The 18,089-nt window shown below is 43.6% G+C and overlaps 2 protein-coding genes across 2 annotated transcripts in view; one reads left to right on the forward strand and one right to left on the reverse strand.

The window, feature by feature from the left end:
• The window catches only part of ddx56 (DEAD (Asp-Glu-Ala-Asp) box helicase 56), a 23,864-nt gene extending 14,123 nt beyond the window's left edge, over positions 1-9,741 (forward strand). Inside the window, exons 8-14 of the mRNA XM_061927283.2 lie at positions 1,856-1,969; positions 2,037-2,131; positions 3,483-3,556; positions 8,074-8,163; positions 8,243-8,348; positions 8,426-8,523; positions 9,595-9,741. Of these exons, the coding sequence (XP_061783267.1) occupies positions 1,856-1,969; positions 2,037-2,131; positions 3,483-3,556; positions 8,074-8,163; positions 8,243-8,348; positions 8,426-8,523; positions 9,595-9,648 (631 nt within the window). The 3' untranslated portion in view covers positions 9,649-9,741. The remainder of the gene's footprint in view (positions 1-1,855; positions 1,970-2,036; positions 2,132-3,482; positions 3,557-8,073; positions 8,164-8,242; positions 8,349-8,425; positions 8,524-9,594) is intronic.
• Positions 9,742-9,831: 90 nt separating this feature from the next.
• On the reverse strand, positions 9,832-17,330 carry aebp1a (AE binding protein 1a). Its single transcript, XM_061927282.2, has 20 exons — positions 16,851-17,330; positions 14,898-15,113; positions 14,746-14,820; positions 14,504-14,548; positions 14,353-14,412; positions 14,211-14,279; positions 13,908-13,985; positions 13,706-13,815; positions 13,497-13,636; positions 13,186-13,270; positions 12,953-13,097; positions 12,795-12,874; positions 12,483-12,606; positions 12,186-12,382; positions 11,931-12,104; positions 11,728-11,853; positions 11,415-11,658; positions 11,180-11,319; positions 10,883-10,982; positions 9,832-10,808 (listed from the first exon to the last, which is right to left on the reverse strand). The coding sequence occupies exons 1-20, from the start codon at positions 17,050-17,052 to the stop codon at positions 10,231-10,233; spliced, it is 2,988 nt and encodes a 995-aa protein (XP_061783266.1). The 5' UTR covers positions 17,053-17,330; the 3' UTR covers positions 9,832-10,230.
• Between the last annotated feature and the right edge of the window lie 759 nt (positions 17,331-18,089).

Below are 18,089 nucleotides of genomic sequence, written 5' to 3' on the forward strand. Positions count from 1 at the left end.
GAAGAAGCGCTTCCTCTTCTATGGGGGCGGGTGCTTACCTTGGCGGTTGCTTGCGTAGAAGAAGAAGCGCTTCCTCTTCTACGGGGAAAAAAGATGGCGGCTGTTTACCGTAGTTGCGAGACCTAAACTTTATGAAAATGAATCTTAATATTAATCCATATATAAAGCGCACCGGGTTATAAGCCGCACTGTCAGCTTTTGAGTAAATTTGTGGTTTTTAGGTGCGGCTAATAGTGCGGAAAATACGGTATATATTAATAAAAGAAATACTTGAATTTCAGTGTTCATTTATTTACACATATACACACAGATAACACTCATCTACTCATTGTTGAGTTAAGGGTTGAATTGTCCATCCTTGTTCTATTCTCTGTCACTATTTTTCTAACCATGCTGAACACCCTCTCTGATGATGCATTCTGCTTCGTCTCCTTGTTGTGTGCGCAGTTGTGCACTGCACTCTCTAAAAGCTGTAGATGTTAAGCATGTACAGTAGATGGCAGTATTGTCCTGTTTAAGACTGTCACAACATTGCTGTTTACGGCAGACGAAAACATGACTGCTGTTGTTGTGTGTTGTTGCCGCGCTGCGAGGACGTTAATGAAACTGCCTAACAATAAACCCACATAAGAAACCAAGAACTCGCTCTCGATCATTCTACAGTTATAACGTGATTGGGCAGGCATGCTGTTTATATTGTGGGAAAGCGGACGTGAAAACAGGCTGTCGACACGTCACTCAGGTCCGCCTGATTTTCGGGAGAAAATTTGTCCCGGGAGGTTTTCTGAATTTTGGGAGTCTCCCGGAAAATCCGGGAGGGTTGGCGAGTATGGTTGGACGTCTTAGATGTAGAGAAAAGTTATTATTTTGAACTAAAAACTAAGGTTTTGAACATTGTTTTCTCTAAACGCATAAATGTGTCTAAGTATGGCCAAAGACACGCATTAATGTGGGTTTCCTGCACGTCGTCTTTTTTTGAGTGGTCAGCTTGAAGCGTCCCTCTATCTCCGACTCCCTGGTCGTCATGTGACATGAGTGCGTGTCTGTTATGATTTTGCTTCCTGGTTTCGTTGACCCCTCTTATCCTGCCAATGTTTCGCCCTAACCTTAGCCAATTGTGAATCATCATAGTCCATTTTCTCTCTTTGTAGCTTGTAGCTTAAACTACCGTACAGTAATGCTACTCGTTAAAAAAAGTAGCTAAGCTACCGCCAAGCTACTGGAAAATGTAGTTAAGCTACGTAGCTTAGCTACATGTAGCTTGTTACTGCCCATCACTGTTGGATTTTAGGTTTCCGTTTGAGTTAAAGTCCAATGTGTTTAACCATTATGTCAAAATGGGAAAAAGTAGGTGTACAGTAGAGCTGCAGCTTTCAATTATTTTAATAATCTATCGATTAGTTTGTTTCATTAATCAAGTAGTCGGATGAAACACATTTTATAGCCACAATGTACATTTTAGGGAAAATAGTTTAAACTATTTTTCCGCTAGCGTACGCTTCATTCTTTTTTCTAATAAATGCACATCATCAACATTGAAAGTGCACTTTTAACATGTATGCATTAATAAAAATTGGCGGAAAAAATTTAAATCTCGACCAAAAGTTTGGACTTATTGAACGAGTAGTCGTAGCAATGGAATACAAATGGAAGCTTTGTTAATCGGATGAATCAATTTAATTAAATAGTTGTTGCAGCCCACGTGTACAGTTACACATGGGAGGTTGAACTGACAAAAAAGGAACAACCAAAACAAGATAAACAGTTTTTGAGGTAAAATATGCAGAAGCGACACCGGAGGTTTAATGACCCGCCAGATGTTTTCACTCTAACTCTTGACGTGTGCTCTTCAAAGCAATAAAGATAAGGAATATGGAGTCTCCAGAGGCGTCGACTTCCAGAATGTGGCCAATGTCATCAACTTTGATTTCCCTGTGACCATCGAGTCTTACATCCATCGAGTCGGAAGGTAAAAAGGTTCAGTAATCTGTGATGAAGACTTGAGGATGGAAAGTTGATGATGGATTTTCCGGCAGGACGGCGAGAGCAGATAACCCGGGGACCGCCTTGTCCTTCATCTGTCACTCTGAGCTGGCTTTGCTGAAGGACGTGGAGGAGGTTCTGACAGGAGGTAACGACATGCGCTTCTCTTCTGGTTGGTCACCCAACATTTAAAAGCGTTAAAGGGGAACATTATCACAATTTCAGAATTGTTAAAACCATTAAAAATCAGTTCCCAGTGGCTTATTATATTTTTCGAAGTTTTTTTCAAAATTTTACCCATCACGCAATATCCCTAAAAAAGCTTCAAAGTGCCTGATTTTAACAATCGTTATATACACCCGTCCATTTTCCTGTGACGTCACATAGTGAAGCCAACACAAACAAACATGGCGGAAAGAACAGCAAGCTATAGCGACATTAGCTCGGATTCAGACTCGGATTTCAGCGGCTTAAGCGATTCAACAGATTACGCATGTATTGAAACGGATGGTTGTAGTGTGGAGGCAGGTAGCGAAAACGAAATTGAAGAAGAAACTGAAGCTATTGAGCCATATCGGTTTGAACCGTATGCAAGCGAAACCGACGAAAACGACACGACAGCCAGCGACACGGGAGAAAGCGAGGACGAATTCGGCGATCGCCTTCTAACCAACGATTGGTATGTGTTTGTTTGGCATTAAAGGAAAATAACAACTATGAACTAGGTTTACAGCATATGAAATACATTTGGCAACAACATGCACTTTGAGAGTGCAGACAGCCCAGTTTTCATCAATTAATATATTCTGTAGACATACCCTCATGTCAGCAGGCCAGGGAAGCTAGGGTCGATATTCTTCTCTTGATCATCTTGGGACGGTGTGAGCCAAGACATCCAGGGGGTTTAGCTCGCTCGTCTGCGGGAACAAACTGCCGCCATTGCTTGCCGTGCTACCGAGGTCCTTTGTCCCTGAATTGCTCACACACTCCGGCAGATTCAATGGGGGTCTGGCGGCAGATCTCTTTGACTTTATGGTTGGAAATGCATCTGCTTTGAGTGTCGAAGGATATCCACACATTCTTGCCATCTCTGTCGTAGCATAGCTTTCGTCGGTAAAGTGTGCGGAACAAACGTCCAATTTCTTGCCACTTTCGCATCTTTGGGCCACTGGTGCAACTTGAATCCGTCCCTGTTCGTGTTGTTACACCCTCCGACAACACACCGACGAGGCATGATGTCTCCAAGGTACGGAAAACAGTCGAAAAAACGGAAAATAACAGAGCTGATTTGACTCGGTGTTTGAGAAAATGGCGGATTGCTTCTCTCCGAGAGCAAATATTAGAAAGGCGTTTAATTCGCCAAAATTCACCCATTTAGACTTCGGAAATCGGTTAAAAAATATATGGTCTTTTTTCTGCAACATCAAGGTATATATTGACGCTTACATAGGTCTGGTGATAATGTTCCCCTTTAATGAACATGATGAAACTGTCTGCAGATAGCGCAGAATCCGCCCTGAAACCGTACGAGTTCAAGATGGAAGTCATCGAGGGCTTCAGATACAGATGCAGGGTAAGTCCAGCAGGATGGATGCATGCTTCGTCTTAGGCCAGGGGTCTCAAATTCACTCTACCTGGGGTCCGCTGGAGGTAGTCTTCAGAATTTAAGTACAGGTAGAGTGAAAAAACAAGTTGACTTTATATGCTTAATTGTGTTTCATTGTATGCATTAAAACATATCCAATTGTAAAATATGTGAAGATGCTGTCTTAACATCACAAAATGCCACAAATTCAGTCAGCCATTTTGAATATAATGCTCCTAACGTCTTCAGTAATTTCCCTAGATTGACGTCATTGGGGTAACACTTCTGCACTCTGACCATGTTATCAGATCAGTCATACTTGGAATACGCAAAAAATTAGAGAGAGATGTGCAGTCTATCATTCACAATCGCTTAATAAGACATGAACACTTATGTTTTTCTTTTTTTATGCATTGTAAGTCGTAAATAAACACATACATAAATAGGCCGTCAATGGGGGCTCTCTATTTCGCCCACAAAACCCTCTAAATAACCATCCAAATCCCGCCAATGATACACTGTATACATATCGTGACCTGAATATTAACAAAATATTAGCGATGTTTAGGGATGTCCCGATCCGATATTTGGATCGGATCGGCTGCCGATATTTGCCAAAAAATGCGTATCGGCAAGGCATGGGAAAATGCCGATCCAGATCCAGTTTAAAAAAAACTCCGGTCCGTGTTTTCCAACGCACCGATTTAAATAATACATTCCACTTTTCTGCTGCTCCCTAATTTCCGTTCCGCATTTTCCAGCACACCTTCAACACATCCACAGGTCTGTGAATTCTCACGCAGTTGCTTTTAGCTGCTGGCAGTACACGACAGGCTCTTCTCACTCTTTCCTGTGTCTCCCTCTCACAGACAGCAAGCGCACCTTCTTACACACGTCACATACGTATACGTCCTCTCCCAGCAGAGAGGTAGCAGCATGGCTAACGTTAGCTGTGATGCTAGCGCAGCCGTGTGAGCAACGCTCCCTCTAAGGTGCTCGCCTGTGCAATTGCGCACTGTTTAAGCGTCCTCTGCGCATAGCAAATCTATGCCACGCACAAAATCAAATAAAAAAATAAGCGCATAACAATTTTCGACACACGGACACGACAGAGAAAACAGTTTTCGTCATCATTGTTCAAATATTGTAACGTCTGTCGAGACGCTTATCTCCATTCGGTGCCACACGCCCACACCATCAAAATGCCGAGGCAAAAATTTCCACATCAACACCGTATGAAAGAATTAGTGATTTTTTTTAGTTGTGATTTCCTTCTCTGCATGAAAGTTTATAAGTAGCATATATTAATGCAGTATGAAGAAGAATGTTTTAATGTAGACATGCAAGCCTTGAAAGAAAAATTTGAAAATCAAGACTACATTTCCTGCAAATGTGTGCATTTCTACCCTATATTTTAAACTCTTGGCTGTCTTTTTGACACTTACATCCGGCGCCCCCCTCCACACCCTGGATTATAAATAATGTAAATAATTCAATGTGATTATCTTGTGTGATGACTGTATTATGATGATAGTATATATCTGATAGCATATATCTGTATCATGAATCAATTTAAGTGGACCCCGACTTAAACAAGTTGAAAAACTTATTGGGGTGTTACCATTTAGTGGTCAATTGTACGGAATATGTACTTCACTGTGCAACCTACTAATAAAAGTCTCGAATCAATCAATCAAAACACATAGAATCATCATACTGCTGTGATTATATGCATCAAGTGTTCATTCAAGGCTAAGGCAAAATATCGAGATATATATCGTGTATCGCAATATGGCCTTAAAATATCGCAATATTAAAAAAAGGCCATATCGCCCAGCACTAGTTCAATGATGCCATTTCTGTTTGTCATGTATAATTTTGTCTATTTTGTGTTTATCCTTGAATAAACAGGTCAGTTTCTTGTTACCAACCATTGTGTATTATTCAAACTCCCCTAATTCAGCTGGCTAGTTGTTATCAAGAGTACTAAAACCCTTTTCAACATGATTCTCACAACTAAGTAGGCTAAATAACTTTAAACTTTAATACATGCTCGGATAGGCCAGTATCGGTCAGTATCGGTATCGGTCAGTATCGGTATTGGATCGGAAATGCAAAAACAATATCGGTATCGGATCGGAAGTGCAAAAACCTGGATCGGGACATCCCTAGCGATGTTATAAGCGCTAATGCAGACAAACTATTTTAAGCGGCGGATTGCTAACACACAGCTAAGTAACTCTCTGCTGATTTACTGTGAGCTCGGAGCGATGTCCTGCTGCTCCCGCATCATCGCATCTCGGCTCATCAAAGTTATTCTAGATTATAAATCATGCCTTTCATCTGGATATTAGGAGGATTTAGCCATGAATCTAGAAGTTGTTCATCTGTGACATTCAATTCATACCCGGAGATGGAGACAAACACACAACCGAAGACAGCGTCAGCAGGGAGATTTTTCCATGTTAACCCTTCGTGTGCATCATGATTAATTCTTCATATAAACGGGAGGATATGGACATCCTATCAGTTGTCATCGAAGTGAGAGCAGACATTGCACAGTATGCTATTGTTTTATTATGTTCGTAGTAGGGATGTACCGATCCAGGTTTTTGCACTTCCGATCCGATACCGATATTGTTTTTGCACTTCCGATCCGATACCGATACTGACCGATACCGGCCTATCCGAGCATGTTTTAAAGTTTAAAGTTATTTAGCCTACTTAGTTGTCAGAATCATGTTGAAAAGGGTTTTAGTACTCTTGATAACAACTAGCCAGCTGAATTAGGGGAGTTTGAATAATACACAATGGTTGGTAACAAGAAACTGACCTGTTTATTCAAGGATAAACACAAAATAGACAAAATTATACATGACAAACAGAAATGGCATCATTGAACTAGGGCTGGGCGATATGGCCTTTTTTTAATATTGCGATATTTTAAGGCCATATTGCGAAACACAATATATATCTCGATATTTTGCCTTAGCCTTGAATGAACACTTGATGCATATAATCACAGCAGTATGATGATTCTATGTGTTTTGATTGATTGATTGAGACTTTTATTAGTAGGTTGCACAGTGAAGTACATATTCCGTACAACTAACCACTAAATGGTAACACCCGAATAAGTTTTTCAACTTGTTTAAGTCGGGGTCCACTTAAATTGATTCATGATACAGATATATACTATCAGATATATACTATCATCATAATACAGTCATCACACAAGATAATCACATTGAATTATTTACATTATTTATAATTCAGGGTGTGGAGGGGGATGTTGGATGTAAGTGTCAAAAAGACAGCCAAAAGAGTTTGATATGAGAATAAATCTAAAGTTAAAATATAGGGTAGAAATGCACCCATTTGCAGGAAATGTAGTCTTGATTTTCAAAATGTTCTTTCAAGGCTTGCATGTCTACATTAAAACATTCTTCTTCATACTGCATTAATATATGCTACTTTTAAACTTTCATGCAGAGAAGGAAATCACAACTAAAAAAAATCACTATTTTTTTCATACGGTGTTGATGTGGAAATTTTTGCCTCTGCATTTTGATGGTGAGGACGTGTGGCACCGAACGGAGATAAGCGTCTCGACAGACGTTATAATATTTGAACAATGATGACGAAAACTGTTTTCTCTGTCGTGTCCGTGTGTCGAAAATTGTTATGCGCTTATTTTTTTATTTGATTTTGTGCGTGGCATATAATTGCTATGCGCAGAGGACGCTTAAACAGTGCGCAATTGCACAGGCGCGCACCTTAGAGAGAACGTTGGTCACACGGCTGCGCTAGCATCACAGCTAACGTTAGCCATGCTGCTACCTCTCTGCTCGGGGAGGACGTATACGTATGTGACGTATGACGTGACAGTATGTGACGTATGACGTGACAGTATGTGACGTGTGTAAGAAGGTGCGCTTGCTGTCTGTGAGAGGGAGACAAAGGAAAGAGTGAGAAGAGCCTGTCGTGTAATGCCAGCAACTAAAAGCAACTGCGTGAGACTTCACAGACCTGTGGATGTGTTGAAGGTGTGCTGGAAAATGCGGAACGGAAATTAGGAAGCAGCAGAAAAGTGGAATGTATTATTTAAATCGGTGCTTTGGAAAACACGGACCGGAGTTTTTTTTAAACTGGATCTGGATCGGCATTTTCCCATGCCTTGCCGATACGCAATTTTTGGCAAATATCGGCAGCCGATCCGATCCAAATATCGTATCGGGACATCCCTAGCGGGCTGCAAGTGGCCCATGTGTGAAGAGTTTCAGACCCTTGTCTTAGGCTATGTTAAAAACATAAACCCCACTGAAGCAGAAATATGGCAACACCGAGGAGGTTTTTAAGTCAATGATGGTTGGTCATGTGACAAGCCAGACATGATTCCTTTTAAAATTGCTTTGTTACTTTGCGATTTGACTTGTCCTTAAATCGGCCTTTGCTTGTTGGCTTTTGTGAACTGATCATTATTTTGGGATTGTTTCCTGATGTAGGATGCGATGCGTTCAGTGACCAAGCAGGCGGTTAAAGAAGCCAGACTAAAAGAGATCAAAAGGGAGCTGCTCAACTCAGAGAAGCTGAAGGTGAGTGACAGTTGCTATACATAAAGACAAGGACAACATAGTAGGCGGGTTCTGATTGGCCGCCTGTGCTGTCTATCAGACATACTTTGAGGACAACCCCAGAGACCTGCAGCTCCTCAGACATGACAAAGCTCTCCACCCTGCTGTAATCAAGCCTCACCTGAAGAACATACCCGATTACCTCAGTGAGTGCATGTTAGCTTGTGAGCACGTTAGCATGTTAATCTTCATGACTGAAGTCCTCCACTGTGACCTGATTTAGTTCCTGAAGCTATGAAGGGGTTCATTGGTTCTTGGTCGGACAGGAGGAGGAGGAAGGACAGGTACACACCACATGGCGTCACCAAGAGCAATTTCAAGGTAAGCCACACAATACCGTATTTTCCGCACTATAAGGCGCACCTAAAAACCACAAATTTTCTCAAAAGCTGACAGTGCGCCTTATAACCCGGTGCGCTTTATATATGGATAAATATTAAGATTCATTTTCATTAAGTTTCGGTCTCGCAACTTCGGTAAACAGCCGCCATCTTTTTTCCCGGTAGAACAGGAAGCGCTTCTTCTTCTACGCAAGCAACCGCCAAGGTAAGCACCCGCCCCCATAGAACAGGAAGCGCTTCTTCTTCTACTGTAAGCAACCACCCGCCCGCGTAGAAGAAGAAAAAGCGCGCGGATATTATCATTTCCTTTGTGTGTTTACATCTGTAAAGACCACAAAATGGCTCCTACAAAGCGACAGGGATCCGGTTCATGAAAAGACGCAATCTCTCCATCCGCACACGGATTACTATTTCACAGCAACTGATATTCCTGTGAACCGCACTGTGGATACAACGGGAGCACGTACGGTGAATATTCGCACCACAGGGAATGAGAAGTCATCCTTCACTGTGGTTCTAGCTTGCCATGCTAATGGCCAGAAACTTCCACCCATGGTGATATTCAAAAGGAAGACCTTGCCAAAAGAGACCTTTCCAGCCGGCGTCATCATAAAAGCTAACTCGAAGGGATGGATGAAGAAAAGATGAGCGAGTGGTTAAGGTAAGTTTAAGTTTACGCGAAGAGGCCGGGTGGCTTTTTTCACGCAGCTTCGTCCATGTTGATATACGACTCCATGCGCGCCCACATCACGCTGGTTTTAATATATTATTAAAGTTTGACTGACCTATTTGACTGTTTTTTTGACATTCCTTTAGCGCAGTTAGATGCGGCTTACAACACGGGGCGGCTTATAGGTGGACAAAGTTTTGAAATATGCCGTTCATTGAAGGCGCGGCTTATAACCCAGGGCGCCTTATGGTGCGGAAAATACGGTAACTCTTTGTCGCCCTCCCAGAAAGTAAGGAGCAAATGAAGCATTTTTCTTTTTTAACTACACAAAGGAACCTTGAAAGTAATTTGAAGCTGAACCCTGTTTTGCTTTGCTTGTAGAACAACAAAGGCAACAACCCTCTGAAGACTTTCCGCAGCAAAAAAAGGAAGTGATGAAAAAAGTGAGCCAGTCATGAAGACCTTTTAAATAACAAGCCTGATGAAACAGACTTTTTCGTGTTGATTTCAACACCCAAAACAGCGGAAATAAACTTGCCATGTTTATTTCCATTCATAATAAATATCTTACATTTAAGACATTTCAGCCACAGTAGGTCATTGTTTTATTCAAATCTATTTGTTCTGAAGGTGTTTATTGAATTTAAAAGGCTTTTTTCAGCCTAGTTCAACACAGAGAACATTCGAGAATAAATTCAACTTTCACTGCTTCCGTCTTCTGGAAACATCTTTTTGGTGAGTACACGTAATGTATCGGCAACTGTATATTGTACTATGAAAGTTACATTTAGTTTTATTGTCTCTTTTGGATGATAATTGTGCTTCAGGTTAACAGCATAAACGATAATACTTGATATGAACTCATATATCTTGAAGTATCAGTGCTACAGTGTGAAGGTATCTTAAATCCAGAAGGTCTTGGTACTGCTGGATTGAAAACATGGATAGTTGTCAAAGCAGTTGTAATCTAAACCATACTGTAAAATGGTTTAGATTGATTGGGTGCGCCTGTCATTTTCAGTCAATGGTGAATTGAAACGGATAGTCCTCAGTGGGAACCGAGTCGAATATGATGCTGTCAAATGGGTTTTCGGTGGACCAGTTGTCCACAGGAAACCAGGGGTCGTACCAGGAAGTTGTAGTCTCAGTCTTTCGTGTTGTCGTAGTAGAAGTAGTAGTAGTTGTTGGGGTTGGGGTCGTGGTGGTAGCAGGCGTGATGCCGAGGCTGGCTCGTTGCCTCTGCAGACGCAACCGACGGAGACGCAGGATTCGCAGCCGCCTGAGTCGCTCCGCTTTCTGGGCGGCAGCGTGCTCGTCTTCAGGGCTGAGGGTGCTATCCACCCCTGCTGCGCTGCTTGCCGCCGTGGCCTTCGCCTCGCTCGTTTTGGTGACTACGCGGATGGGCCGGTTACCGTTAAGCGCCAGGATCTCCTTGATGCGGTCCCAGTTGGATTTGGCCAAGGTGAAGCTGCAGGAAGTGGCCCCGGAGTCATAGCCCACCATACACAGTCTGGTCTGAGAGGTGTAGCCGTCCGCTTTTGCCGTCACGCGGTATTCTCCGGGATTCAGCAGACGCCAGTAGTCGCCACCCGCAGCTGTAATGAGAGACAAGGTCAATCTTTTTACCTCAGATTGAACCGTGAGAGTTTTTCTCATAGCAGAAAGGCACCTGTTATGACATCATGACGTATCCCCTCCACTGATATACTGGCGTTGGCCAGAGGATTTCCCTCCACATCTTTGACCATACCTTTTATCCCACGATTGACCTGGACAAGTAGACATAAAGGAAAACCTGAATGTCACCCTTCCCTCCAATCCAGTCAAGTTTAGTGTGGTTCCTTTTAAGCTTCCTCAATCTGAAACTATCAAAACTGATGATTTTAAGCCATCAGTCTAGTCCAGTAGCTTATATGCATGTGTTTTTGTTCTTTTGGCACCCTGATGGTGGTGCTGTGATCATCACCTGCTCGATAAAAGTCAACAGCGCTTCACGGTTGTTTTCCCACTCCAGGGAAAGTTCGCTCTCGTGTGGGAACTTGTCACATCCCAGGAAGATGGAGAGCTCAAAACAGTTAGTGTGAAGGTAGCTGAAGTCGTTCATACCTGCGGAGGCGAGGTTTAAGGGGGTGGGGTCACACTCGGGATGACTTAAACTGGCAAGCAACTCTTATGCTAATCTTAATGGGAGCAACACTTACTGCCAACTATGGGCTTCCAGCTGGCCCCGTTGACGATGCCCTGGCTCCTAGTGATGTCGTCCCCGTGACAGGAGCCTCGGTGTGTCTCGGTCATGCTCAGGTGACTGTGAGCATACGACATGGCCAGCCAGCGGAACATCACGTCATCAGGTGTCTCTCTCAGTGCGCCCTCGTTCTGACGCTGGAGGTGGGTCCACGCCTCGTCGGTCATCTCGCTGTTGGTCCAGCGCCTGCTGTCAGTCAGCTTGGAAACAACAAGGCTGTCACAAGGTTGGCAGGCTACCAAGGTCTCTTTGCAGGTCTCTTTCCTTACCGAAATCTGTGGGCGCTGCATGTCGAAAGGGAACGTGACCAGCTTTTCCCCACCTTGCAGATTAGCTCCTAGCACGAAGGGATTGCGCTCCATCCAGGAAATTATGGCTTTTGTCTCCACAGCGAGCTGAACGAGAGAAAGTTCAGTTTTTGTTTGAACTTCTCATTGGTGTGGAAAAACTGCCTCTACCAAATTGCACTCACAGATCCATTGAGGAAGTTCTCAGGCATGGGAATGTGATGGTTGGGTACAATGCGAGGAACCCAGCCTCGGTCCTCAGCCCCCCACAAGATGCTGTTGAGGTCTGGAAAGTTCTGGAAGATGTCGTAACCTTCCTCAGTCCAGTGGCCCAGAGCCCAGTTCCCCATCTCGGATCCCTAAAGAAAAGGAAGGGCGCTGGCATTAAGTCTGCAACATGACGCTAAAAGAGTAAAAATGCTTAAACGTCGCCATCATACCGCCTCAAACGCTAGCTCATAAGCGTCAGGGTTAAGAGATGGCACCAGGTGAATTCTCACTCCGTCCACCAGGCGGCGCACTCGAGGGTTTTCATCCTTGTACTCCTTGCACAGGAACTGCATTAGCAGGAGGAGGAGCTCACGGCCCATTGCCTCGTTACCATGGAGACCTGCTGTGTAACGGAATTCTGGTTCTCCTAGAAAAAAAAGCCCATCAACCAGTGCAACTAAACTCTTTGAAGAAAATGTTCAATATTGAGTTCCCGATAAAAATCCAACATGTCAATGTGATGTTACCCATTTCATGCTCGCCAGGATTGTCAGAGATCTCCATAGCATACATCTTCAGACCCTGAGAACTTTTACCAATGTTGTAGATTTTGGTGATGTTGGGACACTCCTCATTAATCACTTTCATCATCTGGAAGACAGAAGTATTTCACTTGGCTTCCTTATTCATAAACAGCTTGGCAAACAACGATCTAAATTTTCTTAAGACATTTGTGGTAAACTGTCAATTCTTGTCATGTTTTTATTAGTCAAAATAAGTTAAGATGATGAGAACCTTGTTTGTTAGACTGGAGATACTTGTTTTAATGAGAGGCCGACCTGTCTCATGTCCTTGTAGTTGTGATGTCTGAAGTCAAGCTCGTCCGAAGTCTTCACTTCGTTCTCGCTGTGGTGGCTGCCTGGAAGGACACAAAGTCGTGCATGGCTGCTCAGAAGATTGTAGACACGTATTGACAGTCGGGTTTTGTCATACTGACTGGGAAGTTGACAGGCCAGAACCTCAACCCGGAGACACAAACTGCCGTTCCAGCTCTGAGGTAGGATGCGGAAGTATCGTGCTACCACGGGCCAAGAAAACTGGTTCATGACCGGGGTGTCCTTGTCAACGTTCCCGTAAAACAACTGTATGGAAATAGTCAACCAGACTAAACATGGTGTTCTTTTCTCTGAGGGCACGGTGTCATCAAGTTCTAGTTGACGTTCCACTCACCCACTCAGCGTAGCCATCGTGAAGAACGGTCCATTCACGACTGTCGTTGCTGAAGGCCACAAAGTAGGATGACACAAAGTCCTCGCTGCAAGTATAAATGTACGCAAGATCATATTTAACCGCAGGGTTGATGCGGACATACTCCCACAACAGTTACCATTCCCAAGAAATGATTAGCAGTAGGGACCATCCAAGGCTTTGTTACAGGAATTCCCTGGCTAGTCAATAGCATTCTTATTTCTTGGCCAGTACTTGGCATTCTTTGGCTACTCCCCAACCTTGTCTTTAATATATGCACGTTGTTAACTTACAGCTGCTCAGAGTTTCTTCCCTGTGTGATGACACCCGTGAACTCCACCTCCCGTCGTGCATCCACCTCAAACCAGCTGTTGGCCTCTTCAGACTCTGCGCACCACGCACCCCCGAAAAGATCTTCATCTTTGGCCGAACCCTGAACACGGCTGAGCTTTAGTCCAGTCCGGTGTGGTGTAGCGGTCCAAAGAGGATTAATATGTGGTACCTGCATGTTGAGTCGGCCCCTTTGAGCCGAGAAGCCGTGATTAGACTGAGAGGAGGCCAGTAGTTGGTCGTCGTCCACGCGGTGAGACTCCAAACCCAGAGGGGGACATTCTAGAGATGCCGCAAATAAGTTGTTGCCTTGGACATGATACACTACTACACTTCATGCATGAAGACGGTCTTCATGATTGTTGTTGTCTTACTTTTGGGTTCCGGCGGCGGGGAAATCTGTCTGAGTCGCTCCTCTTCCTCCTCCTCCCACTTCTTCCTCAGACGTTCGGCTTTAGTGTGTAATGACAAAACAATGTGTCAAGATGTCAGCCAGCACAAACGACTTCCATGTGTGCTGTGCTACATCTTCTCCACACCAAAGGTAAACAATGTTTCCTCTCTGGATCATACCTTATTTAAAAGGACATCATGTTGTCATAAACGCATGACAAAGAACACTCATTCAACTCTTGCTGAGTATCTGCTTTCAACCTTCTACAAGTTAAATTCCTGACCTTTCTCAGCTCTTTCTGCCTTTTCCTTGCGAGCAATCTCCTCCTCCTCCTCCTGTTTCTTCTTGGACACTGTCAACAAACGAGGACAAGCTCACATCTGGAATGGTCTCCAACGTTCTCATGACGGGTACATCAGACGTACGGTCGTCGTAGTCGTACTCCTCGTACCAAGGTATCACAAAGGGCATGCTGGTGGTCTCCTCTGCGAGACGAAGCAAAAGGTCAATCATTCTCTCAAGGACTGTAGGCCAAAAAGTGTCTTAATAATGTACAATAAAACGTTAATACCATACCTGGAATGTACATGATGACCTCAGGAGTTGTCAGCTGCTTTTTATCTAAAGAAAATTCCAACATAATTACTAACACAGACTCCATGGCCATGTAAAGATCTTCTTTCACAGCAGAGGACATAGGGTTCCACCACTAGGGGGCCTGATTACATATGATATTTCTTCAGACCCACAAAGATGCTGATGCTGCATCACTGGTACAAACATAGTGGTTGACTCTGTAAAGATTCTACTCCACTAACCTGAGACAACCCTAACCAAGTCTGGTTCTTCAGGCTCCTCCCACTTTGGCTGCACTGGGCTCACATGGCTGGTTGCTGTGGAGACCCAAGGACAAGGATGGTGTATTGTTGGAGGTAGAACATTCACCTCAGTGGTCATGTTGTAAACGTACTTGTATGCCAGCTAGGTTCTGTCAGCGGCTTCAACTCAGGCTGCACCGTAGTGGCCGCTTTAGGTTTTTTGGTGGCTTTGGGTGCCTTGGGTTTCTTGGTGGCTTTGGGTGCCTTGGGCTTCTTGGTAGGCTTTGGAGCTTTGGGCTTTTTGGTGGGCTTTGGGGTTTTCTGCTTCTTTGCCTTGGCCTCCTTCTCCGCCGCCTTCCTGGCTTTGGCTGTACAGGGTTGGAAAGCAGAACGAAGAAGCAATCCATGAATCATAGCCTTTATGGACTTTTAAAACGTCTGCGGCGTTCCTTGCCATCGTAAAAACCAGACTGAACACTTTGGTTCCAAGGGGCTGCGGTGAGACTCGAGAACTTACTAATCCACTTAGAGACCGCAAGAACTGGATCCAATCGCGACTCAGCAGAATTACAATTACAGAAAAGAAGCCACTGAGAACATGGCTCTGCATGATTACAATTCACAGAAATAAACCACATAGAACATGACTCTGCATGATTACAATTACAGAAATAAACCACATAGAACATGACTCTGCATGATTACAATTCACAGAAATAAACCACATAGAACATGACTGCATGATTACAATCCATAGAAATAAACCACATAGAACATGACTCTGCATGATTACAATTACAGAAATAAACCACATAGAACATGACTCAGCATGATTACAATCCACAGAAATAAACCACATAGAACATGACTCTGCATGATTACAAATCGCAGAAATAAACCACATAGAACATGACTCTGCATGATTACAATTACAGAAATAAACCACATAGAACATGACTGCATGATTACAATCCATAGAAACAAACCACATAGAACATGACTCTGCATGATTACAATTAGAGTAAATTTAACCACATAGAACATGACTCTGCATGATTACAATCCATAGAAATAAACCACATAGAACATGACTCTGCATGATTACAATTACAGAAATAAACCACATAGAACATGACTCAGCATGATTACAATTCACAGAAATAAACCACATAGAACATGACTGCATGATTACAATTCACAGAAATAAACCACATAGAACATGACTCTGCATGATTACAATTACAGAAATAAACCACATAGAACATGACTGCATGATTACAATCCATAGAAACAAACCACATAGAACATGACTCTGCATGATTACAATTAGAGTAAATTTAACCACATAGAACATGACTCTGCATGATTACAATCCATAGAAATAAACCACATAGAACATGACTCTGCATGATTACAATTATAGAAATAAACCACATAGAACATGACTGCATGATTACAATCCATAGAAATAAACCACATAGAACATGACTCTGCATGATTACAATCCATAGAAATAGACCACTGAGAACATGACTCTGCATGATTACAATTCACAGAAATACACCACATAGAACATGACTCTGCATGATTACAATTATAGAAATAAACCACGTAGAACATGACTGCATGATTACAATCCATACAAATAAACCACGTAGAACATGACTCTGCATGATTACAATCCATAGAAACAAACCACATAGAACATGACTCTGCATGATTACAATCCATAGAAACAAACCACATAGAACATGACTCTGCATGATTACAATCCATAGAAATAAACCACATAGAACATGACTCTGCATGATTACAATTACAGAAATAAACCACATAGAACATGAGCGTGCTGAGATGATTCACCATCATGAGCGTAAACAAACATGGCTGACATGACAGCGTGCTCCCTGCAATGGAAAGTTTGCTTCTCTACGCTTGTGGAAAACTCCTGTGGGACAATTTTCTTTCCGCAGACTCCTCTCTTCTGCTGAGACATCTCAATCTTCATGTTTTTTCTGGCAAACGAAGCGGGCCGCCAGCACCGGACCGCCGCAGTGACCAGCGATTGTGCTGATGCATGCAAGACGACACATGCGCCCTCTCACCTGCCGCCACTTCCTCTGGCGTTTTCTTCTTCTTTGGTTTGGGGCTCTCCACGTCTACCGGCCTGCTGGGCTCGTCTGACCTTTCACCTTCCTCCCCCGACCTGACTTTCCTCACCTGAAGCTCGTCGTCCTCCGCGTCCTGGCGGCCGCAGACGACGACGGCGCACAGGGCGAGGAGAGCCCAGACCAGCAGAACTTTCATGGTGTAGTAGTAGAAGCTTCTGCACAGTTTTCAGCCCTTAGTGAGCTCCTTGAGGAGCATCTGAGCAGCAGATGTCGGGACACACTGAGAGGGAACAAAAAGGTGAGAGCAACTTCTCAGATGTGAGGGGAGAGAAAACCACAACTGCTTTTTTGCTTTAAAGCCTGCGAGCTTCCTCCGCCTCCTCTGGTCTCATCTCTCCCTCATGGCCCTTCACCCCCTTTTCCCCTCACCCTTCCAAGAGCCAAGTGGGCGGAGCTTCTGCCACTGAGACATTCCTAGAGGGGATGGAGCAAAGGAAGCGGACCAGACCACATCAGAACTTTTAACGACAGCAAGAACTTCATCGTTAGAATACGTCCAAGTAATCAGAGAAAAAGAGTCCAAGTGGACCAGGAAAACCTCGGAGTAGGTTTCCTGACGCTGGAGCTGAAGACTGAACTGGATGGACTCACTTTAGGACATCAATCACTCGGTTTCCCTTTTAAGGCTCACAATAAACATGCTGGATGGGACAGAGTGAGACATCACCTCTGACTTGCATGAGTTGTTACCGATGCTCCGCCCCATCCCGACAGGCTCCGCCTCCATCGCGTGACCTATTGATGCTTTTATGTAATAGCATCTCTCGTTCTCTTTCTTTTCATCATCACTGTGGTCAGTTGTTTACTTTGGCCGCCGTCTGTTTCTAATTCCTTATCAGGCCAAAGAAAGCCAGACCAGCACAAATATTAACAGAACAAACCTGCGTTCTGGAACATTCTCTGCTCACTTACTGCAACTTCTCATGTGTTTTCATCTTGGTGATTCATCTTTTTCATCCTCTGAACAACAGGAGACGGCGATAAGTGTAGAAAAATGCGTGTAAATGCTGACGCTCAGCGGAAAAATGTGGAATTCTGGGAAAAGAGTGATTTTATTCATGAGTGTTTTGGAAAAGCTGAATATCCTAATGGTTGAGAAATGTGGATGTAGGAAGAAGTGAACTGGAATTTGTTACGGAAAATATGGAATTAACAGGAATAGTGGAAAGTTTG

This window comes from Nerophis lumbriciformis, linkage group LG32 (assembly GCF_033978685.3).
Source record: "Nerophis lumbriciformis linkage group LG32, RoL_Nlum_v2.1, whole genome shotgun sequence".
NCBI lineage: Eukaryota > Metazoa > Chordata > Actinopteri > Syngnathiformes > Syngnathidae > Nerophis > Nerophis lumbriciformis.

Bases quoted from the DNA above. Each gene is read 5' to 3' on its own strand.
- aebp1a (XM_061927282.2), bottom strand. From the start codon at position 17,052: ATGAAAGTTCTGCTGGTCTGGGCTCTCCTCGCCCTGTGCGCCGTCGTC. The intron at 12,607-12,794 runs GTCGGCCTCTCA...TCTGTCTTCCAG, and splicing joins ACTACAAGGACATGAGACAG to ATGATGAAAGTGATTAATGA. The intron at 12,105-12,185 runs GTATGATGGCGA...CCTTTTCTTTAG, and splicing joins ATGAGCTAGCGTTTGAGGCG to GGATCCGAGATGGGGAACTG.